Consider the following 23,405-nt stretch of genomic DNA (forward strand, 5'->3'; position numbering starts at 1 on the left):
AGTATTTACAACAAATTCGACAAGCGGTTTTCCTCTGCCAGCAGCAAATGCCTGAGGGCCCCTACAGCTTCACAAATCATAGCACAAAGAGCCTAAAGTTCCTCTAAAATTTAGGGAAATGATTCAAAATAGATCTGCTAGGGGAAAACGATCACTGGCGGCAGGGTACACAATACACGCGAGTCTCAGCTCTCCTCCGCAGGGTCAGTGCCCACGCCCAAGTGCGACGCTGACGGCACCCGAACATTTGCTGTAGCAGGCAGCAGAGCCAGCAGCTCAGGGGAGCTATTTTAATAACCAGGAGGCACTTAAACCAACCCTTAATTGACCCAGTTACTGCAGGAGAGTCCCGACTACTCGCCCTGGAGTCCTACTGTCACCAGCAAAAAGCACCAACCAAAGCTTGGGGGAACTTTGGTACAGCACAAGAGAAGGGAGTGGGGGTAGCGTAGCCGTATCGCAGAGCTGCTGCTTTTCACACCATTTTATCATCCCTGATAATTGAAAGTAAGGCCGGGTGGGCTGACCCCACCACCACCACTCCTGGCAGCATGTTTGGTCCACAACGCTAGAATAATTATTTTGCTCCCTCCCGCCCCTACAGCTTCATCATCTGAAAAGATTACAGTCAAAACAATGGCATACACAAATAAAAGTCAAGAGTTGACATAGTAACTCCGGGATTTGGGTATCAGCTGTCCGAGAAATCAGAACACTCAGGCTTCACAATGTGCCCAACATCGAGCTGTGCCAAGGGGGGGCGGAAGGAAGAAGCTTTCCGTTTAAGCCTTCAGAGCATCGCTCCATCACTACGTCAATTCACAGCCACCACAGCGTGCCGATGGACATCTTTCTGTGCCAAAAGAAACAAGTGCTTTGTCCTCTTGATATCAAAGGTAGCCACCTATAGTTACGGAACCATGCACAAGACCTTAACTCTGACCAGCAGGAAAACTTAGGACAACTGAGTGCAGATCCTGCCAATTTCTACCAGATCCAACTGTGCTTTAAGTCTCATTGCAAAGCCTCAGTTAGAAAAAGAATCACTTCGGGGTATCCAACAAGAAGAAGAGGTTTTTTTTGTTGTTGTTTTTTTTTTTTTTTTTAATATACCATAGGACTATGCAGTTCAATCATCAATCATCTTGGAAAGCTCAAGGAGGAGGTCATCCTCATCCTTCCCTGGGTCCAAGTCGAGCTCGGCTTCCAGTATGCCGTCTGAGAGTTCCCAAAGTAGCATCTCTAAATCCTCGTCTACAGATACGGGCGTGTTGCCTGTGGAACTCAGCCGGCGTGTCCTTGCTTCTTCTAGCTGGGAAGAAGCTGAAGTCGAGCTTGAGAACTCCATTGGCTCCACGGATTCTGCCTGGCTTCCAAGATGTGCTTGAGGTCTTGGCAGAGCAAGGAAGAGAACAATCAGTATATGCCATTTCTTAACGGGAAATCCCTTTTCTGCAAACCGGCTCTTAAAACCGTAGCCAACCCCTCCTGCACTTCAATCTTACCCAGGGATTGTTATTCAATTAACCCAGGGCTACATTTAGAGCCCAATATATAAGCAGGTACATTTTTCAGTTTGGGGGTTTCTCTGTGAAGCCAGAGCACCCGGAGTCTAGCAGAGATGGTTCAATTTTTGTAGCAAGAGGCACTTTGCCACCTTGCTTAATTTTCCTGTAAAAATGTTAAGAAGTCTCCATCTGCAAATATCTGTTTACTAAGTTAGTCATTTTTCCCACGGCACACTCAGCAGAGTTTGCTCCCCACTACAGGAAGCTGATCTGCAGCCATCACTTCCCTCTGCTCTCCCTGCACTCTTGTCACCTTGTATGTTTGTTCGGGTGGCATTCTTGAGGACCAAAAGGCAGAGGACACTACTCATCATTTATCACCTCACAAGGAAGTAGAAGAACTTCACCTCATCCTCATTTAGGTATTCAGACAGAGCAAGAAGTCACTGGAAAGCTGTACCGACTTGCAGCATTTAAAGAAAGTAAGTCTAATTAAGCATTCCTTCTAGCTGCTAGAAAGTCATTTCACGTGACTTATTCCTCTGATGGATTTGGGCTTTAATTATCTCAGAACCCTCCTTTTTTCCCCACGTGTGACAGAACTTATGTTTCACTGGGGATATACACCGATTGAGAAAAAGAACAAGTTGTGGTCATCACCTGTTTTGGGGATTTTCTTCAAGTCTGGTGGCTGGGACGTGCTCCAGCGTGGCTGGAACAGCCTAGAAAGCAGCAAAACAGTATTTAGGACTCATGGGTAAAAGATTCCTTACTAGCTTTTTCCTCCATGCTGCTTCTCCTCTGGCATTGCGGAGCCTTAGCCAAAATACAAAACCAAGGTGCTCCTGAAGAAAGTTAATATTCACTTGGAGGTTACTAATGATCTTGTGTCTTTTAAGAACACAGCATTAATGGACAAAATCCTCCACACCAGAGAAATCACAGAATCACAGAGGACTAAGTAAATAGTGCCATTAATCTAATAAATATGGAAGGGTACTACAAGAATTCTGTAGGCAGCTACTGGATTTAAAAGGAAACAGAAGGCCTGTAGAACATTTGAGTTTTCCATCTTTTCTCCTAGAGGAGGGTATAAATTTTACAAGGGATCCATTTCTGCATTAGCCCCTGTCCTTACCATAGCTGCTTTTTTGGCTGGAGGTCCCATTGTGTCAGCGTCGGAGGCAGTCCGTGGTTTCACAGCTGCTACAGCAGAGGGAAAACTGCCAGGTGCCTTACGTTTCAGTGCCTTCTTCTTGGGGGAAGCGACTTTCCCATCCCAAGGCTTCGCAAACATGTTAAAGTTGGCTAGAGTAAAAGGAAGAGAGAACTGATACAGTCTTGCTCTGCCTCATGAAAAATCCACGTTCTCTTCCTCATTTCCACGGCCCTTCTACACAGTTAACTGTATTTGGCCAGCAGAATTACACTGCCATTGCCTGGATTCTCAGCAATATCTTCCACATAGTAAACTCCGTCTACCAACAATCCATACAAAGGAACAAAGAAAGTGAATGGCTACAGTAAATCATAATCCAGGACGAGGGAAACTCAGACACAGAGCGATCCCAAGTGCAAGCAATACTCTAAGACGTTGTATGAAGTCTAGTAAGATTCACAAATGTTGACAGCTTTTGTATTTAAAGTCTTGCTCCCTCTAGGAAAGGAAAAGCAGCAGGTATAGTAAGACAAGAGAGTGTATGCAACTGTTGTACCAGCTTCCTCTCCCCTGCAGTGATGTCCCACAAAATTTATTAAGTTGTTCTACAAAATCCAAATTTGTAGAGTCATATTCTAGTCTCCCATTCCTGACCTAACGTCTGGCTGGCAGGAGAAGAAACGAAAGAAAGCTGGGTACTTGTTTTCTTTGTGTGTTTATTTCCTCGTGTCCCGTGAGACAGAGAGAAAGGCTACAATGTGCAGTGCATGCAGCCTTTAAGCCCTCCTTATCTCCCTCACACAATCTCATTTTACAAAGTTGATATAATGTTAACAACGAGGCCTTTGATCCTCTGTCATTTTTGACAGAAACTGGCCCCCCACATTAAGATGCTGATGCATGCTTTACAAACACATACACGTGTCAAGTTAAGCAACACATGCCAAAGAGGAAGGTGAACTTGAACTCAACACAGGGAGGACTTCATACCATAAACAGATGGCAGAAAAAAACAGAATACCAAAATTAGACTAAAAAGCCCCTCAATGTGTTAATTTTCTAGTGGGAAATACAGAATACCATCACGTAATTAACGAAAACAGACATGGTTGCACGTTCTGGCCCTTCTTTGCCTTTGAACTTTGTAGCCTTAAACTCTTTTATCCTCCGCATTGAAGGAAAAAGCAAAGCAGATCCTGAGCAAATGGAACTTGCTCAATATGGGAAGCACCTCACCGGGGCAGGTATTAAAGCATCTTATTACCTGATAGCTTTGTGTTCCATAACGATTTCTGCCCGGCTGGGGCAGGTCCAGGTTGTGCTGGGGGAGCTGGCACATTTCCTCCACTCTGCTGCATCCGCAGAGCTTTCTCGCGCTTTATTTCTTCCAGGGTTTTAACACGCACTTCTCCTTCTGGCTTGGCTTTACCTGCCGGCTCCTTCGACTGCACTTTGCTGGGCCCGGAAAGAGTGAGCACACTCTGCTTCTTGGGCTCACCCTCAATTTTTGCCCCTGCGCGGGGATCTTTGGTTTTACCATGCCATTCAGCCTGGGCTTTGGCTTGACTTTCTCGAAGAGCTCTCTCACGATGGATTTCCTCCAGTGTTTTCACATGGATCTCTCCCTTTGGCTTAGCAGCCTTCCCTGTCATCATCAAGAAATGAGAAGCACCAGCATTTAAAGAGAGTCCAACAATAGTTTAAGTCTCCAAAATTTGTCACAGTACTAAGGAAAACTAAGCCTGAGCGTTCCCAATAACCCATCTTAGGACAATAGCCTAACATTCTCCTCCTCCTCTGAGCCACTTGTTGTATTTTGAAGACCAGCCCTATCCAGAGAGAGTTGCTACACAGAAATGCTAGTTTACTTGATTACTTTTTCAGACTGCATTTCAAATTCCTGCTCCCGGCAGTGGCTCTATTCTAATTGTATATGATGGTTCACAGAAGCAGCTTAAAACCTTGACAAGGCACAAGCGGAAAATAAACACACACCTAGAGCCAGATTTCTGATAGTGGCTGTCAGAAGAGCTTCAGCACTCGAGCAAGAGGAACCAGTTCTTTGTTTTCATTTGAATTCCTTTTTAGGGCTGTATGAAAACGGTCTAAGTTCACGGAAAGGAAGAAGGAGAAAGTATATTTAATAGCCAGTTGTTACCTTTCGCAGTACTAGTCCGTTGAGAAGGTAATCCTAGTCTCTCCTTCACAGACTTGGGAACTTGAACTGCAAAACAGAAAAAGACCAAATTAGGGAGGCTGCATAAACGTCAACTTTGTGTTCACATTCGAAAACAAGGCAGGAAAGGTAACTTTGAATCCCGGTGATTAAGACCTCAGCCAACATGCAAAAAGAAACATCGCAGGAAAAGGACAAACAGAGAGCCTAAATACAAAACCCGTGAATCACATCCAGATGCCTGTTTAGTAGCTGTACCTCTCTTTGGTGCTTTGTCAGCATTTCCCGGAACCTCCACCTTCTTCCCCAGCCTTTCAGCAAGGCTGCGCTTCACCGGAAGGGCGCTTACATCAGCTTCAGACAGAGAAAACAAGGAATATTTTAAGAACATTTCTTTGCAGGAAGATTTGAGAACAGTCAACCACAAGCTTCTATTTTTCAAGCATATTTTCATAAAATTGCCTTTCAGCTGCTAAATGGTTTTTTTGCCATTTCTGCAGTCAACACAGATCTCCACTGCAACGCATTTTCCTCTCACACGTCAAAAATACTCTTCGATGCAGTCATATAGAGAAGGCGGCACCTAAATAACAGCTCATAAAAAGTTCTTACCCACGGAGGCTTTCCGTTTTCCTTGTTTCTCAGCAAGATCTAGTCGAACCACAGGTTCCTCCCCTAAAACAAAAGTAAAATTTTTCTATTTCATAGAGACCAGTAGCCAATAGAAATAGTATACTGTTAGCCCATGTCCAAAAAAACCCAGCAAGACACTGTTTTGACAGCTAAACCACACAAACTCATATTTCAACTATAATTAACTTAGAAAAAGTATCCATAGTCTCAGTGTTTGCCTCAAATTCCAGCTGAATGTAGTCGAGAATGAATCTGAGTCTGCTTGACAGCTATACTTTGTGCAGAACAGAGCTGCATAAGCAAGCAGAATATTATTAGGTACAAATGCTGAGAAATATTCCTTTCTAAGGTGAATGTCTATGAGTAAAAGTACTTCTTCGCTTCTTTCCCTTTCAAAGGAATTTGCACAACTCTAAACAATATAATTTATACACAGACTCCTATCGCACTACTGTCCACACGTGCCACTGTCAGCCTCTTTAAAGCTTCAGAAATTGCTTCTTACATAGCACTGTCCTCTAGAGCTCTTTCTTCTCGTTACTCTCCTGTTTTTCAGTTATCCCCCTATTTGCATACTGACACATTTTTTTCTTTCTCCTGCTACTGCACTTAACCTGAGCACCAAAGCTTTCCAGTACAACCAGGGACTTTCAGCATAAAAGCATGTTTTGAACAGAAGGCGGCAGCACCAGGAGGCTAACAGGGGTGAATTGCCTTCCTTCTTGCTTAACCTTCCAGTTTAGGAGTAATGAAATCAAAACAAAAGCATTAATTATTACCTTCCTCTGTAGACAGTGTCACAGTTCTCACCACTGTCCGGACATTTTCCTTTTCCGGAGCAGGAAAAATCATAGAATCGACGGGAGGAAGAGAAGATCTTGAAGGACCTTCTGCTCAGAGCAAGCAAAACATAAGGAAGTTTACCAAACAGAAAAAACTATCACGAAGAACAAAAAACTTTAATTATTCATTACTGTCAAACATACAGTGACCAGAGCATGCAAATAAGAGAGGTGACTAATTTGCCTCTGGTTGCCCTTGGAATTCCCATCTAGAATACCAGCTGGCTGAGAATCAGGTTGCTCGATGCCCCCAGCTAAACATGGAAGTCTATCCCTCAAGCAGCTCCCAGCCACCATCACCTGCCATTCTGAAGCCAATCAAATTTCACTTCTTTGGCAAATAGTTGGATTCACCAAAGCATAGCCAGCTACCCGGTATTACTGGAAGAATTTTTTTTTGAAAGAAAAATCATCACACAGGATGAAGGTGAAGAGGGTAAGAAAGTAGGGAATATTAACTCACCACCGTGTCTCTTAGTTTTTTCCTTCATTTTCTGCAATTTGATTTCTTCAAGTGTTTTTATTCCAAAATTCAGACCGTCCTCTGAAAACAGAAAACAGTTAATGAGACTAAGGCTTAGAGGCACTCACTGAGGACCACAGATCCTCAGGCTTCTTAGTGCTCAGGAACTTTCAGAAGTATTTAGAATAAACCCTGTCAACACTCCTCACAAGTGAAACAACCATAGAATCAATGGCATTTTGCCCCTCCTTTCACCCTTCAGGGTAAAAACTGTAGTTTTAATTTTAATCCATTTACGTGATATTAGATCCCTCTATCGTTAGATATGGCTTTCAACAGTGGTTGCCAGGCTGCACGTGCAGCCATTTAAACTCCATGCTGTGACCCTGTTTTGTTCTCCAAAAGGAAAGAAAAGGAGTTCAACTTTCTGACCCAATGGGCACATGATGGTATCAGGGAGAAATGAGATCATGGAAATAACCGAGTCCATTCAGCACCCCTACATTCTGTTGTGTTTTTACGTCACATTGCTTTTGAGTTAATTGTCAAGTTCTCCTTCCGATTTATCCTACTACAGGTGCTGGAATACCTTGTTTAGCAGTAGTAGCACTGGCTTTCCGAGTGGAAATCATCCGTAATCCATTTTGGCCTTCCTCAGCTGGTTGCTGGACGGGAGTTTTAGTTTCTTCTCCTTCCGCAGAAAGCTGGTCTGAAGGGGAAAAATCTATTCAGTTATGCATAGGCCAGATTGTTCGTGAACTCGTAAGTAGACTACCCTAGGACAAAACATCTAGGACTCTAGATTCTCTCTGCAGCTTTAACTACTACACAACATATTACTCTTCAGACAAAAAAAAAGGAATTTCCTTCCTAGTTTCACATAGAGCTTTACACAACAGACCAACTAAAGCCAAGAGTGGTTCTAAGCTTTCCTCCAACATTTCAGGTTCTGTCCACTGACTGCCAGACAAAGCCACCAGTGACCTGACCAGACTGCCTGCCCTATCGCTAGTCAGACCTCAGGTCATCTGTGATTTATACATTGATTTACAGCACAAATTCCTTCCAAGAACCAAAGACTTACACAATCATTTACAGCACAAATTCCTTCCAAGAACCAAACCATGCTCAACATCATCATCTTCATCATCATCTGCAGCATTGATTACAACTGGAGGGTGTGTAGGGCTTGGGACATTTTCCGAGTTTTCCACTACTTCAGGCTACTTCAGCAGGTTATTTATTTATTTATTTATTTTTAACTGTATTGAACCTCTCAAGTAAGCTAGGAGCAGACTAGGAACAACTGAGGACTTGTTAGAGTGTGCCTTTTCACCTGGACTCATGTTACTTTGAATAAATTAACAAGGATAGCTGGTGATAATTTGTGATTTAAGGAAAATCCAGATACGTGAGAGAAAGAGCAGCGTTAAAGCAGTTAAATTCCTGCATTCCTAAGTGCTCTCTCTAGCCAGTTTCTGAACGCTTCTGTTCTGTAGCTAGGATTTGGTCCGCTTGACCACAAGATCACTAGTAAAACAAGGATGCCTTCCAGTCAAACCTTCAAATGAATGTAACTTACCTAAGGTCTACCGTTTGCTATCAAAGCAGGTAGCTTTGTCCTAATATTCTGTACAGTTGACCAATTTTAGCACGGAACTGAAATGCAGTCAGTTTAATGGGAGGGCTTTGGAAGCTGCCTTCAACAGTCAGTTCAGCCCTGTAGTCAGAGAGCAGATCAAGCCATGTGCAGGGTTGTGACTTCTCTCTTTAGAAAGAAAACCACTGAGCCAGACAGTTCCATGTTGAGTATCACAACAGGGAATGACATTTCTTCCCTTTGTCTTTCAGATGCAGAGCTTACTGATGGAAGCCTTCAATACTCAGACTAAACCTACCATCAAAACCGACGACCTTTTTACCGTCCAAACCAACCATTTTTCCATCAAACCCAACAACTTGGGTTTTGAAATGAAACTGGTAAGCCACAAGTCTTTATTGAATCTATTTTGCAGTGAAAGGGTTTTCTCTGTAACCTGATCATTTAAACTGTTGTGCTTAAAAGAAGGTCACTTGCAAGAGCGGTTATAATCCATGCTATAAAATCGAATCATCCTCTGGAAAGGGAAAAAAGGAGCAATTATCTTGCATGCACTCTTGATAAAGGAGGAGCTACACAATGGTATATAGTTTCACACTTTGTTTTTGAGAATGTCCAGGCTTAAGTAACAGCTCTTGATGATAAATGAAAAGATTAATACGCAGTGGATTTACACAGAACATTACGTTTTTAACAATGATCGATACAGAGTATTTGTCATGCATATCACCTGTGTACACCAAGAAATACTTATTTCAATATATATCTGTACAGTATTTACATTTTATATTTAAACTCTAACTCAAAACTTTTTCCAAGAAAATACAGAAATGAAACTGGTAAGCCACAAGTCTTAATCTGCAGCATTTGGTCTACAACAGACCTGGCTTTTCCAGCAAGCGTATCTACATAGATATGTAACAAATCTTAAAAATAGGCATTGTTTTTATATATGAAGCATTATAAATGCTGCTTGGTTTATAAAGCTTCGGTTTTGTACCCGTTTAAAACTCTTCAAAATGTCAAGTGATTTAGAGCTTACTTTGTCAGAATATTTTATAATGTAAGTCAGTCCAGGGGAGTTTAACTATTATATACAGTTCTCTCCCTAGATTGCACTGGCAACGGGGCAGCAATTTAATGCTAGAAATAATATACTTCCTGCTACGATCTCCTCAGTTACATGTTACTCTAAATAATTATTTCTGCAGGGTATAAGAACTTCAAATACAGCAAACGAACTCTCAAGGCATTTCCTTTGTGCTTACAGGTAGACACCGTCGCCTGGCTGGATAAACAGATTTTCTTGAAGGTGTTATTTCAGCATATAAGAATTGATTAAAAAAAAAAAAAAAAAGTGCTTCATGGCTTATTGGTTTTGTAATCTCACAGTTCTCCAGGAACACTTGATTTGCTGCATTTCACCATTACGCTCGTCAGTAGCACTGATTCTGGTTTATCACTATTTGCATTACAAATCTCCTTGTCCAAAGCCTAAACTGATGTATGCACTGCTTGAAAACAAAATTTGAAGTTGCAGAGCAGAAGACTCAAGTCATTAGGTTAGCAGCTGCGTAACCATACTGCTTTCCAAATATAAGATGTAGAGCTTATTGAGTTTCTATGAAGAGTTTAAATGGCTCCCATTAAGCAAAGATGTCCCCACACTGATACTTCCTCTTAAGCAAGGATTCTACCTCCTTTGGCTGAGGCTTGCTCCCTTACATTCGAACATTCATCCAAGTAGCCTGCAATTCCACATTCGTGGGGGAAAGTCTATAGAATAGAAAAGGTTCCTCCAGTCTCTTCCTCTCAGCCTTTTTTTGAAGCATGCAATAAAGCAAAACATTCACAGGCTGACCTTCCATGCAAAACAAGGCAACTTAGTAAGACAGGAACCGCAAAACTGATTGCTCTTTAAAGTTAAAATGAGATTTGAAATAGATCAAGTTAGCAAGTGGTGTTAAGTCTGTAAGTAAGTCTGTTTTTGCCAGTGCAGCACAGTTCCCTATCATGTAGCCAGAGCTGCTTCTGTAGCTCCAAGAAGCAAAACTGCTTTGACAAAATACTGTGTCATGAAAGCATTCGTTGGTGCGGTAGGCACAGCTCAGGTTCAACAAGTTTCTGAAAAAATGAGTACTAACAGAAGCAGCAGCGTCCAAAGAAACACTTTATGTCCCCACTGCAAAATGAGGGGCTTTACCTTGAGTGTTATGCACACTGTCAATAGAAAAGCACCGTAACAGAATCTGCCACGGCAGTTTGTATGTTACTGAAAGACCATCAGAGTGGGACTGCAGAAAGATCTTTCAGAAGTTCCAAAAAGCATGTGGGGGTGGGAGTATAGTTGTGTTAGATGACACAATCTTAGATAAAGATTTTGGTCTTAACGTAAAAGTAAGGGCGTCTACCGATTTCTTCAACTCCAACAACTGAAGCACAAGTCTGAAAAATCACCTTTAAGAATGCAATGAAAATATTTAACTCTTCTGTATGTTCATAGTTTGTTGTCAAGCAAAGGAATGAATGCTGATGCCTTAACTATCAAGAGCTGTAGCTTACAGAAGGACTACACCTTCCTGGTTTTTTCCCTTTAAAAACGTTAAATGCATGTGAAATTATTTGGGGGTGTTTTCACATGCAAAGCCTAATGCGATGCGTGCAAGCCCTGTCATCTTCTTCCTTTAGTAGTGTCGCATTAAGGGGTGTAGCCGATTGACCGTTACGGGTGCGGTCGGCTTCAGGGTACTGAACTATCACGGCCACGGATCCACCACCAACGCAGCACGCCCTCGCTCTAGTCGCGTTCAAGGAGAACTGTCACGGCCAGGAACAATGCAATTAAGTGCAGTTTATTACGGCAACAGATACACAGGTCCTTTGGATTGCCAGTGATAAATTCACTGTCTGCAAAAGCAAGCTAGCATGCATGAAATGCACAGGTACACGGCCTAGGTATTAAGACGTTAAAAAGCATAAAGACGCTAGAGATTTCTAAGTTTCCGTGGAGACGCCTGGTATAACCAAGCGTTCAGATCTTACCTCGCAGCATCCCAGTGGGCGGGGGGGGGGGGGGGATGAGAGGCTCAGCCTGTCGACTGATGTCAGAAGGTATCCTTCGTGACAGTATCTCCCCCAACATTCCCTTTCTCTTAAGCCAATTGATATTATTTTCTATCTTTTAGGTGGAGCTTGAGTGACTCCAGTCATGCGTATCTTGGTTGTGATTGGTAGAAATTACCTCGCTTGCGTTTAAAGGTACAGGCTCCGAGAAATTCAGAGGATGTGCTCAGTGAGGGGTGGTTGCACCTTGGAGGCGGGTAGCTTTTGGGATGGAGGGGTGCTTATAATGCCTAGTCATTTAAGGCAATTACTCCACAAGGAGAAGCAAGGAAGAGAAGGGATAAAAGGGAAAAAACAAGAAGGAGAAAACCAGCTCCAGACTGACCTATAGTAACCTTTTGCTCATTAAGGGTCATTAAGGGTTAACACATTAGAAATCACACCTGTCAAAATGCTAATCCTTGCTAATGTGGGATTCGGTGTGTGTCCCCCTCCTCCTGTACCCCCTCCCCCCCGGTGTTCCTCTGTAATGCGCAAGCTCAGTAGAGATAAGTTAGGTGAGCTGTAATAACCAATCAAAAGGAGCCAAAGAGAGAGTTTTCACAAATTTCCTGTGTATGAATGACGGTGATTCGAGTCAGAGGTGTGCTTGCTTTGCGAAAGATAGCCAAGTACCTGACTCTGCAGAGTTCTGTAATTAATTATGTAATTAAAAGACCTTGGTGTGCATTCCAACTCTGGGTGAATAATTGGCGCGGTGCACTGGGCACGAACCTGCGGATAACATCTGTACTCAGTGTGATGCCTACAGACAATCCTTTACTGTTGGGACCTGCATATTTTTCTGTGCGTTCAACACAAACCCTTTGGCACAACTAGTTCCCTACGTAGCTGCCAGTTCACCACTCAGTTGCACTTCTGAAGAGGAAAAGCTATTTCCATCTAATGTAGGAGCACATACTCTAAATGCAAGCTTCACTCAGCTGGTCATTTACTGCAGGACAAGATTTGAAAACTGTTGTGGAGATTCTGTTGGGTTTTCTGCTTACAGAAAAATTAAGTGCTAGATCGCCCTCTACTCCACTTTGTAGTGCTGCGTTTAATGGAGATTCAAAGAATTTCATTTGCTCCTCCGTTTATGGACAATGAGCTGAAGGAACAGGTACAGCACGTTAGCCTGGAATGCCTTCCCTCCCAACCAAAGTAAACTGGAGCTGTAACTAACACAAGCAGAAACAAGGCTTCCACGTTTTCAGCTGAATAAAGTTCCAACAAAATCATCCTCTGGGATTTGAAGCTTACTTCAAATTACATGCCAACAACTCTTTTCCCTGAAAGGTCTTGCCCAGTTCTTACGTCATAGTAAAGTGTGTACCTATAAAATTTACAGTTAACGTCTTCACTTAGTTTGTCCAATTTTTGCATTATCGCTCAGCTGTGTGCTCATTTATAAGTTGATGCATGTATACAAGCTGCTGCTCAAGTCCTACGTCTTGTTTGCAATTCTTTGTTTCCTTGTTGCCAGCCTATTGTAAAGCGGATCCCTGCTGCTACTTGCTCTAGAAGAAAAGGAATCATCGGTTTGGTTACCAAATACCCGCTTCTGGAAACCAGAAGTGTTTTGGTCTCTCTTCCCTTCGAATGACTCCACACCTCTCATCAGATAATGGATTGCTGACCTAGAATCAGAGAACATCCCAAGGTGGAAAGGGCTCACAATAATGAGCGAGTCCAACTCCTGGCTCCACACAGGACCACCCCAAAAGCAGAGCCTATGTCTGAGAGCATTGTTCAAACACTTCTGGACCCCCGTCAGGCTCGGTGCCATGACCATTGCCCTGGGCAGCTGTCCCAGTGCCCGAGCGCCCTCTCAGGGCAGCACCTGAGGCGCACGGGTCTCGGCGGGGCGGCCCGGGAGGGGAGGAGGACGGCGGGGCGAAGCGGCCGCTCCCTCAGAGCCGTCTCCCCGCCGCCTCGCCCGCACGTCGGGGCTTTTTCGTGTCGGGGTTTTTTCGTGTTGCGCCCTCTGGCTCTCGCCGCGGGCGACATGCCGCTCCCCAGCGCGGACAGCTTGCGCGCGGGGCCTGCCCGCGGCGGCGGCGGGAGGGAAACCCCAACCGCAAAGCCCTCCCGGCAGGGAGAGCTCGGGGTGAGGGCCGGTCCGGCACCGACAGTAAAGACACGCCGGAGGAAACGCTCTGCTTTTAGCCGTGAGCACCGCGGCCAGGTTGAAAAGGCGTCACGCTGGAGCTCCGAGTTGGGCGGCGTTCCGAGGCCGTTGTGGCAGTTGTGGAGACGGCCTCGGCTGAGGTGGCGGCTGCTGTCGCTGCTGTCCCCTCTGTCCCCGCTGTTGCCGCTGTTCCCGGCGCCTGGAGACCCCCGGCAGCCCCCTGTGACAGGACCTGTGGCCCCGGGGAGCAGGACCTGTGGCCCCCTGTGCCCGCCGCCTCGTCGGCCATCCCGGCAGCAATCCTGCCAGCACAGAATAGCTCACTGGCTTTACGTGCGTTTCAGGGTAAAGTGACGATTAACTTCTATTTCCTGGCTTGGGTGCTGCTTTATTCTTTAACGGAGCTTCAGGTTTAAAGGTTAAACTCAGTTCTGTCAAGGTTAAACTCAGTTTCGTGAATGGCATCTTGGACAAAATCTTAAGCTGTGATTGACTCTCTGCTTAAGAGAGGCCAAACGTGTACCTACTGAGAAGCAGGTCATAGGTGATAAGCCCTCACAAATTAACTTGCTATCACAAAGTGACGCCCAGAAAAAGTGTATTCAAAAGCTAGGCTCATTATAGAATCACAACAAAGCCATCATGACTGGTGCAGTAGACAGTGAGGTAGAGGGTGAGCCCTGGAAAGACAGAAGTAAAGTAGCAGCGAAATGCAGGTACCTTTGTGCACACGAAGCAGAAAAGCGCAGGCAGTAAAGTAATAGTGCTCCATTACTAGCGTGAGCAACAATTATATATAAATCGCAACCATTATCTATTAGATAATAGGTAATAATTAATAGATAATTGCAAAGCTCCAAAAATGCAATAAATAACTGATTCCCCTCAGAGAATGTCATTTGCATTTTTATATTAAAAAGACTCCAGAGTTGTAATGGATTAAAATCCTACGAAAGTGAAAGAAATGGCATCAGCCACTAGTTCTGCAGAAGCTAAAAGTAATACTGATAGAGTTTTGATGGAAATTTTTCCTTTGTGTGTTTAGTTTTGGGGATTCCTTTTAAATCATTCATACCAGCAATTTAGTTCTTAAAGGCCGTTTCTTTGAGATTAAGTGACAGGACTTGTACTACTCTTTTCTTCTTGGAATGCTTCTTGGTATTCTTACGTCAGCCAGAACATTTGTCTCTGCCGCAGATGAGAACAATGACCATAGTTAACAAGCCCAAATCTTCAAAGTCTAAAAAGCCATCTTCAAGGCGGTCTGGCAAATCCAAGAAACCGAGTACTAAAAAACCGATGTCACGCACCGCAAACTGGGGCCGGATACCACCTGCAGAAGATTCAAGCCAAGTCTCTGTGGCCCAAGGATGTGGAGGTGCTATTTATTGTAGATCCTCTGAAAAATCTAAGCCTTTTGCCCAAAGAGATCTAAGTAAGTGTGCGCTTTATCCTGCCTCTGTTTTCTTCAAAACAAAAGTAGAAAGTGCAGTTCTTACTTGTTGCACTGATAGAGAACGGGACTACTGTGAATAAAGACTTCCAAAGCGATTCTCCTAAGGCAACTGAAGTGACTGACGTTACAGAAATTAATTTTGATATATTTACAGTCGACAGAGAAATATGGGGAGCATTTTGTAATGCACAGATTCATCCATATCTTTTCTGTTTTGCAAAGAAAAGTGTTTGATTGTTGCTATTCACAGGTTCCATTATTCACAGGTTTTTGAATGCTAAGATTGCTCAGGAAAAGATCTGATATTTGTAGGGGTACCGTCATTCCTAGTTATTTGTTTTTACATTGTCCTTGCATTTATTACCATATAATTTCAAGTCTAAGTTTGTGGTTGAAGTTATAATAAGGAAAAAAGCATATAATAAGGAAAAAATTAAAATGGTTGACTAAACTTTTTTTTCCCAAAACGTTGTGTTGACCAGCCAATTTGAATATGGCGGTATTAAAGGTGTCTGCAATAAGTTTTTCTGTTTTGGATTGTAGCTAGTTCCTCTAGGTGCTCCTGCAGAATAGTATTTTTACTATGCCTATATATACTTTATATATTCACTATACCTATATATACTTAATACCTTTCTTAGAAACAAACAAACAAAATCTCTTTTTAAATATAACTTTCTTGCAGTTGTTAATGATGGAATTGCTCCGCCACAAAGGATTCTTTTTCCACCTGAGAAGATACGTATGGATTGGCAAGAAACACAAAGTGTTGGAGTTGGCCTGTACAATCTTGGCAACACGTGTTTTCTTAATGCTACTCTACAGTGTTTGACCTACACCCCCCCACTTGCCAATTACATGCTTTCTCTTGAGCACAGCCAGTCATGTGAGTACTTTCTAACAGTATTTTAAATCTATTGGATAGCTGTGAAGGTGAAAGAACAGCAGTGATTCTGTGAGACAAACTTACTTGCCTGATTTTACCTGTAGAAGCTGGCTTTGAGCATTGTATTAGCAGCAGGCTCGGAATAGCATATGGAGTGCGTTTAATGCACCATGTGTTTTGTTTGTTTGTTTGTTTGTTTGTTTTTTTAAAAGGATCTTTTCTTGCTTCATGGGAATAATGAAGTGCATTGGACAGTAATGCATTTAATGAACATTTGGCATTTGGGCTATTTGGGCTTCCTGCTGCTAGAAAGGCAATAAAATTTAGGATGTTGGCATCATAGGTCTTTAGTCTGCACAGCCGAGGTTCCATAATGCACTACAATAAAGGGTCTGTTTGTTGTTGAACCAATTAAAAAAAAAAAAAAAAAAAAAAACCTAGAAAGCAATATGAGCTGTTATGAACACGACTAGATTTTTTTGTGGGACTGAATTAAAATCTAGACTGATTTTGTCCTAAATAAAATGTTGTACTATAAAGTAAATGTTGTACTAAACCTGTATGCTTTTTAGGCTGGTATCTTTGTATCGATACCTAGAAATTTAACTGTTTTCTTCCTGTATATAGAAATCGTTTCAGTTAAGAATCCTGTTGAAAAAAGGAGGGCAGAAGTACTATTACATACATTACTGTAATTTTTCCTTTCTCCCAAAGGACTCATAGCTCTGTATCATGAAGCTCACCTGACAGCACTGTGCTGAAAATAACCCACATTCTCTTAATGCTGTATCATCAACGTCAAATATTCTTTCCTCATACATTTTGCAACCTGTGGAGTTCACATTCCTGTCAGCCTTTACAAACGTGACTTTGCAGTAGTCTTTTAGATTTCTCATCACAAAATGCACTTGAATACAGGCTTAATGGATATTTTTATTCTATAAAGTTGTGTGAAATGAAATGTTAGGAGGCTGTTGGGACAAGGAGAGTGGATATTGTATCTATAGTTTAAATGTTACTTATATGTTTGTTTGTAGTTATGTCTGTTTCGCTAGACTGGGATGCTTTCTTCTTTCACTCTTCAGGTCGTGAACAAGATTTTTGCATGATGTGCACGATGGAGACTCACATTAACCAGGCCCTGCGTTGCACTGTTGATGCCATCGAGCCTACGCGTGTTATCAATAATCTCAGTCGTAAGTGGCTTCAGATGTGTTTCTTTTTCAGCATCTTGTAATCTTCAAATAATTATTTGATGTGTATAAATGGTTTTAACACTATAAAGAAGAGAGATTTTAGAAACAGGAGAATTACTTCATTTTTAAATGAGGTAAATACTATCATCTTCTTATTTAGGAATAGGACAACATTTCCGTTTTGGCAGTCAAGAAGACGCACACGAGTTCTTGCGCTATACTGTTGATGCTATGCAGGAAGTGTGCTTGAATGGAAGCACCAAGTAAGCATAAACAAATTCACTTTTATACGTTCTCTAGCACCTTTTAGGCCTTTATTTACTATCAAAACTGAAAGTCTAGGTCATCCTTGGTTTTCATAAAACTCTTTGAAGAGTTAACTGTGTGCCTTAAATCTTCTGAGGTCTGATTATAATTTATTTCCAGATTGGACAGATCTTCTCAAGCTACCACCACCATTCATCAAATATTTGGAGGATTTCTAAGATCAAGAGGTACTTTTAAAAATATTCCTGTCCTTAGAACTGATCTGTGTCTTTTGTCGGTAGTAAAGCAGTCTGTAGTTTGTCTGAAGTAGTATCTATCGACAACTTGAATGTGGACAGTTAGTCTCCTTCACGTGTTGTTAAGCATTTATATTTTGCTTCCAGTGAAGTGCTTGAATTGCAAAGCAGTTTCGGATACGTATGAGGCATTTCTTGATATCACTTTGGATGTAAAGGTAGGAGGTTTTGTAAATATAATTCATGATGTTTAAGTACATGTATAACTTTCTAAATTAAACTTGTTTAACTTAAAAAACCAAACCACGTACAATGTTAAAATATAAGAGCTTGGTGGTGGTTAGAAAGTGGATTGGACTTTGTCCTTCTGTGGAACCCCTGTAAATAGTCTCCACGTCTGCATTGGGTTTAAGGGGAAAGAATTTTATTGCTGCACAAAGTATAATACTGTCACACTTCTTTGTTGTTCTACCTCAATATACATCTAATTGTTAGACTGCTGGATTTGTTGCCGGTATTGATGACAAAGCACACTATAGATGCTGTCTGCGTTACTGGAAAATGATTTGTTTCAAAGTAGAATGACTTCCAGGTGAGGTAAACGCTGAGCATGCTCTTTCTGCCTCCTTCTTGACAGTGCTCATAGTAGATCGCTTAAGTATGTATTAGTCAGGTTCTCTTATAAACTCCTAGTGCGTCTCTGGAATTTTGAATTTACAGTGACTTTACGCTCTTCTTTCTCGCTCCTCTAGGCGGTTTCATCTGTTACCAGAGCTCTAGAACTATTTGTGAAACCTGAAGAGCTGGATGGAGAGAATTGCTATAAATGTAGCGAGTAAGATCATTACTAATTATGTCTTAATACTAGATATTAGTTTTATATATTACATGACTTAGAGCGTAAGTTATCCTTTAACTTCATTTAGAAATAAGGAGACGCAGCTTTGTTGTTGTTGTTGTTGTTGCTTCATTTCGTAGTAGTGGTGAGCTGAAGCAAGGAGCTATGGAGAATGATTTGGAGTGGAAGGCAGCAGCAGGTTCCTGCAGGTCCCAGCGTTCACTGTGAAACAAAGTTAGATTGAGTGTCAGGGAATGTGAGCTGGCTCCGTGGTAATGAATGTTAGCAGCCTGTGCTGGCTCACTAAACAGCGTCTTGCACAGCTCTTGAACTGTGAAACCTGTCGATGTGGACTAATGCCTGAAATGAGCTCCCTTAAGCCTAACCCGTGCACAGGGAAAGCCTATTGAGTTCAGGCGCTCTCTGTGCTGATCAATATGTAAGATGTTTCTACGTATGTGAGAAACAATTGAACATTTGCATAAGATGGTTTGGCAAAACAAGCTGTTAGTCAAACATCCCCTCAGAAAAGCACAGAGTGCCCGGCTCAGTTCTGTAGGATTCATGCCTGACCCCTCTAAATGAAAAATGCAGTATCCACTTCTTGTTGTCGGATACTAAGGAAATTAGGGTGTCGAATCAAGAGCGTCCAATAGGTTATTAAAGCAATTTAATCCCAGGTTCGTCTTGGCCTGCGGATCCTAGAAAGCAACATGCAGCGTATTCAGGATTCTCATAAGTGATGTCTGAGGAAGAGAAAGAACTGTAATAGCACCTCACATCTGAATTGCATGGTCTTTCCTTAATGTGCTCTTTGAGGTGTGATCGGTTCAGTCACACTTAAAGCCAGAATTTTCTGTCTTTTTGTGAGCTTAAAAGGAAAGGCCTTGCACATGTACAGTACTTTTTCCATTGCTGATAACTGTTATTAGTCTTATATATAACTCATTTTTAATATTTTTTGTTTATATTTTATAACTCCCTGGTAATACGCTTTCATGAGAGATTCCTGTTCCCGCTGTGCTCTGAGTTGTTGGTAAAACTTACCTTCTTCTCTGTATTAACAAACGTGACATGCAGTGCATGGGTTTATGAAAAGAAAAAACCAAACATATGATGCAAGTAAATATCATTCAAATAGCATAAGCATGCGTGAGACATTAAAAGGAGTTTGTTTTGGGGGCGAAAAAGAAGATGCTTTCAAACACTTGTCTCTGCTTGTTTTTAAGGTGTAAAAAGATGGTTCCTGCATCCAAGAGATTTACCGTACACCGTTCTTCCAACGTTCTCACAATATCACTGAAAAGATTTGCAGATTTCACAGGTGGAAAGATCAACAAGCTATATTAAGAATATACCTTAAGAATATAGAGAAATGGTCTGCTTTTATTTTCATTTTCTCTTTTTTTCATTTTTCTCTTAATATCAGTAAAGTTCCTGCTTGACAAGAAGCATAAACTTTCCTCTGAGAAGGCTAATTCATCAGGAAACAGTTGTCTGCAACTTCTAGTATTAAACGTTGCTTATGGGAAGACTTATTTTTAGTGAATCAAGAGATATATTCATATAATTCCAGTCTCTGTTTTTTGGAAGTGTTTTTCTCTGGCTAGTCTGCGAAGTACTCTGATATAATTTTTCTATCTTCTTGGTCTCTCTTTAGGAGGTAAAATATCCTGAATATTTGGACCTCCGAGCCTACATGTCTCAATCAAGTGGAGAACCACTCCTCTATGCCTTATATGCGGTGCTGGTGCATCATGGAATCAACTGTCGCACAGGACACTATGTATGCTACATGAAGGTAGAAGTCAACATCATTTCTAACAGGGTAAAAGGTTGTGCTGGCAAACCAGTTAAAGTGTTACTAGTAGTACTGTTTCTAGGCAAAAAGATTTTCTGAAATAATCCCAAACTTGAAAATGGGATCTTGTATAAAATCTTAAGCTGTGATTGACTCTCTGCTTAAGAGAGGCCAAACGTGTACCTACTGAGAAGCTAGGTGATAAGTGTTTTTGTACACTTATAAGTGGTCATTTTGTAAAGAGACTGCTGAAAAATCTGAACACTGCTGCTGCAGAACTCTGAATGGGGGGCTAGCAACTGTTTTAACTGATCTGGAATCTTGAGTTTACTTTTCAGTGGACAGGAGGAGAGTCTCTCAAGGCAAACAGAAATAACACCCGATACTCATGTCAACATAAATTTATGCTCAGAGTGTAGGTGTAGGAACAGCGTCGGTATGTATATGGAACATCGGGAGAGGAAACTATATCGGTATTTACAGCTTTTCTACTTCCTTGTCAGAGAGACGTTATCTCCAAATTAGAAATTGATGTATTTTGAATAAGGGCTGGTGGATCGGATTTATTCTTACTAGTGTTAATATTTGCTCTTGAATAGTACTTAATATCTGGTAACGCATCAATCAATCGTCAAAAATAAACTTAAAAATGTGTAAGGCTTATCTCGTTGGTCGATACAAAGACCAAGGTCTTTTCTCTTTTCTCTTTTTTTTTTTTTCCCAGTATTGTTTTTCTGTTTTCCTTCTCACTGCAGTCTTGATTTTGTTTCTTGTCCCTTAAGTATGTTTTCAATGTGTTGTTGAAACATTTTCCCTTTCAATCCGAAAAAAGGAGCTGTCACTGGTGTCTGCAAGTTGAAGACTGGAGCTTATCTGAAAATCACTGAGCCCAAGAGCTGTCACCTTAGTCTTCCAATAGGACGGGGATGTCTTCATTTCTCAGTTAAATGCATTTTTCAGGTTTGTGTATTATTTTCTCAGGAACGGAAAGTGTGCGCACAATTTGCCAGTTGTGGGACTAGGAGTTCTCTTATTTCCTGTGCTTTGTTTAACCTGTCTTAAGTTTAATGGATAGCAATCAAGGTGTACTAGAAATCTGAAAACACTTTATGCTTTGTTCTCTCAGTCATTTTGGTATAACAAACTAGCTTATGGTTTAAACCCTCCATTAGGTTAGCATTTTCCCTAAACGTAACAAGTCCCTGTGTGCTACAGGAAGACAGTAACAAAAAATTAAGTATAGATATTCATCCTGTCATTATTCAGCTTCTGCCTATGGACACACAATTACGCTTATTTAAAGCGGTATCCTCTTGAAACCTAATCAGCATGTTAGAAAGGACTTAGTTATCGGCTTTTGTCCTGGAGGGCTGAGGTTTGGTCTGTTTTGTTTTACATTCAGCATTTCCTTTTCTAGCTTCCATTCCCCTGTTGTTTTGCATGAGGAAAACATGCGGCTTTACAAAGTAGAACGGAAAGAGATGCTTTTCAGTCTAACTTTTCAGTTTTTTGTAGGAGTTTTAAATGTGGTGGGTGCAAAACAGCATAAGTACTGCTGCCAAAGTTATATTCAAACAAGTATTTCTTGGAGAAGCAGAAGAAGCCCAGGGAGAAATAAATTTACAAACATGCTCTTCATGCTCTCCTTTCCCAAGATTTCTCTGAGATATATCCCATAGTCTGTGGGTTTTGAGGTATGTGGTTCCCAGGAGTGAAAAGGAGGGCCAAACAGCTCTCCTCTTGGATCTCAACGTGCCAGGGCTTTAGTGTACTGCCACTTATGGCTCCGCTTTTCACCTGGAAAAAGCGACCTCATGCTGTAAACTGAGGAGCCCTGCAATTGTTCTACTTGTTGTTTTTTTTTTTTTTTTTTTTCCCTGCTCGTATAGGCTTAGAAATGTGCTGATGAAACAATAAAAAAGCCAGCTTGGTACATCTCCTTACAAAAAAATAAGTACAAATTTGAGCTCCTGATTGGCTTCATGCTGAACTCTGTGCTGTTCTTGTCGTAATCTTGGTCTCTCAGTAGATAATATGGTTTAATTAAGAATAGAATCATGTGATGAAGAAGATCTCACACTGCAACAAATTCAACATCTCAAATGAAATTTTACATTTTCCGTGATTTTCTTTCTGAGCAGAAGTGTGTAGTATTAAATATATATATATATATCTGTGATGAAGCCACGGTCGCAGTTACTCAGATATCTTAATAAGCACTTGCAGGAAGATAAATTGCTGCATCTTTTAGCATTATTTAATTGTAGGGTTAGAGACATGTTGATTCAACAGAGCTGTAAAGTTTCTAAGAGGTCACTTTGAAAAATACCAGCTAAATTACTGGCAAGACTGCACCCGTTCTTAAAAACAAACAACCCCCCCAAATCATCTGTTTTCCTCTTACAGGTAACTGAAGTAATCCCCAAAGAAGACAGTTCACTATCCATAGGCAAGTTTTATTTTTAAACATTTTCTACATTTTATACCTAGCCACAACTTAACAACCAGTTAACGGTGACAATCCTGTTCAGTGTTGAAAATGTCATTCTGGCATAGGAAACAAAGGACTTCATCTTCTTGCTTTACAGCTGAATGTCTTCTACATAATGTTTGGAGAAGTGAAATCTTGCAAGAGGTTTTCAAAAATTCTGCCCGGTTTGGATGATGAAGTAAATTGCCATAGTCAGTAGATTCTGGCACTGACAAGTTCCTTCAAGCTAAAGAGGGAGTGCGATTGTTGCAAAGCATGTCTGTATTTTGAGACAGGGACGACCACAAGTTTTAATCTTAAAATACGACATGGAGGGGAGGCTGGTTGTTCACACATTCTTGCAAACATTAATACAATCTGTCCCATTATCAAGAACAAAATTAGGGACTGAACAGAGGTCTTTCAAATACTAGTGTTGCAAAAATAGACTTTTTATGCTACTAATGTCAAAAGAATCCTGATTGTACTAAACTGTAAGTGTCTCTTCTAGCTGATAAATCAGGAACAGCACAGAAGAAAATGCGTCTGCTCTAATGCTCTTTGGGCTTCGGTGAATTCTCTGGCCAGCAGATGGCGAACTCGCTTTTTCTAAACCAGTCAAAAGTATAGGGAGAAAGTAA

General features: G+C 41.5%; 1 protein-coding gene and 2 long non-coding RNA genes across 5 annotated transcripts; 1 reads left to right on the forward strand and 2 right to left on the reverse strand.

The window, feature by feature from the left end:
- Positions 1–1,074: 1,074 nt before the first annotated feature.
- On the reverse strand, positions 1,075–1,730 carry LOC310899965. Its single transcript, XR_014584741.1, has 2 exons — positions 1,506–1,730; positions 1,075–1,391 (listed from the first exon to the last, which is right to left on the reverse strand). It is a non-coding gene; the product is annotated as an uncharacterized lncRNA (long non-coding RNA).
- Positions 1,731–5,215: 3,485 nt separating this feature from the next.
- Positions 5,216–6,807, reverse strand: LOC310901241. The gene is made up of 3 exons (XR_014585654.1): positions 6,782–6,807; positions 6,256–6,366; positions 5,216–5,518 (listed from the first exon to the last, which is right to left on the reverse strand). It is a non-coding gene; the product is annotated as an uncharacterized lncRNA (long non-coding RNA).
- A 4,648-nt stretch (positions 6,808–11,455) lies between these two features.
- Positions 11,456–22,743, forward strand: LOC310899742 (ubiquitin carboxyl-terminal hydrolase 42-like). Of its 3 annotated transcripts, none has more exons than XR_014584605.1 (10): positions 11,456–13,959; positions 14,812–15,049; positions 15,756–15,956; positions 17,042–17,152; positions 17,313–17,415; positions 17,579–17,646; positions 17,803–17,873; positions 18,408–18,490; positions 19,723–21,254; positions 22,701–22,743. XR_014584605.1 is itself a non-coding variant. In XM_083836588.1 (9 exons), exons 1-9 carry the CDS (start codon positions 13,219–13,221, stop codon positions 19,841–19,843), a joined length of 1,737 nt encoding a protein of 578 aa, XP_083692714.1. In that variant the 5' UTR covers positions 11,456–13,218; the 3' UTR covers positions 19,844–21,706. The 3 variants fall into 3 exon arrangements, 1 of the variants encoding a protein (XP_083692714.1); XR_014584606.1 differs by lacking the exon at positions 22,701–22,743 and having other exon boundaries at positions 19,723–20,294; positions 21,127–21,706; XM_083836588.1 differs by lacking the exon at positions 22,701–22,743 and having other exon boundaries at positions 19,723–21,706.
- The last annotated feature ends 662 nt before the right edge of the window (positions 22,744–23,405 follow it).

The sequence above is a fragment of the Anser anser genome (genome assembly GCF_964211835.1).
Source record: "Anser anser genome assembly, chromosome: 5".
In the NCBI taxonomy this organism is placed as follows: Eukaryota; Metazoa; Chordata; class Aves; order Anseriformes; family Anatidae; genus Anser; species Anser anser.

Bases quoted from the DNA above. Each gene is read 5' to 3' on its own strand.
- LOC310899742 (XM_083836588.1), top strand. From the start codon at position 13,219: ATGTCTGAGAGCATTGTTCAAACACTTCTGGACCCCCGTCAGGCTCGG. The intron at 15,957-17,041 runs GTGAGTACTTTC...TTCACTCTTCAG, and splicing joins TCTTGAGCACAGCCAGTCAT to GTCGTGAACAAGATTTTTGC. The intron at 18,491-19,722 runs GTAAGATCATTA...CTTGTTTTTAAG, and splicing joins AATTGCTATAAATGTAGCGA to GTGTAAAAAGATGGTTCCTG.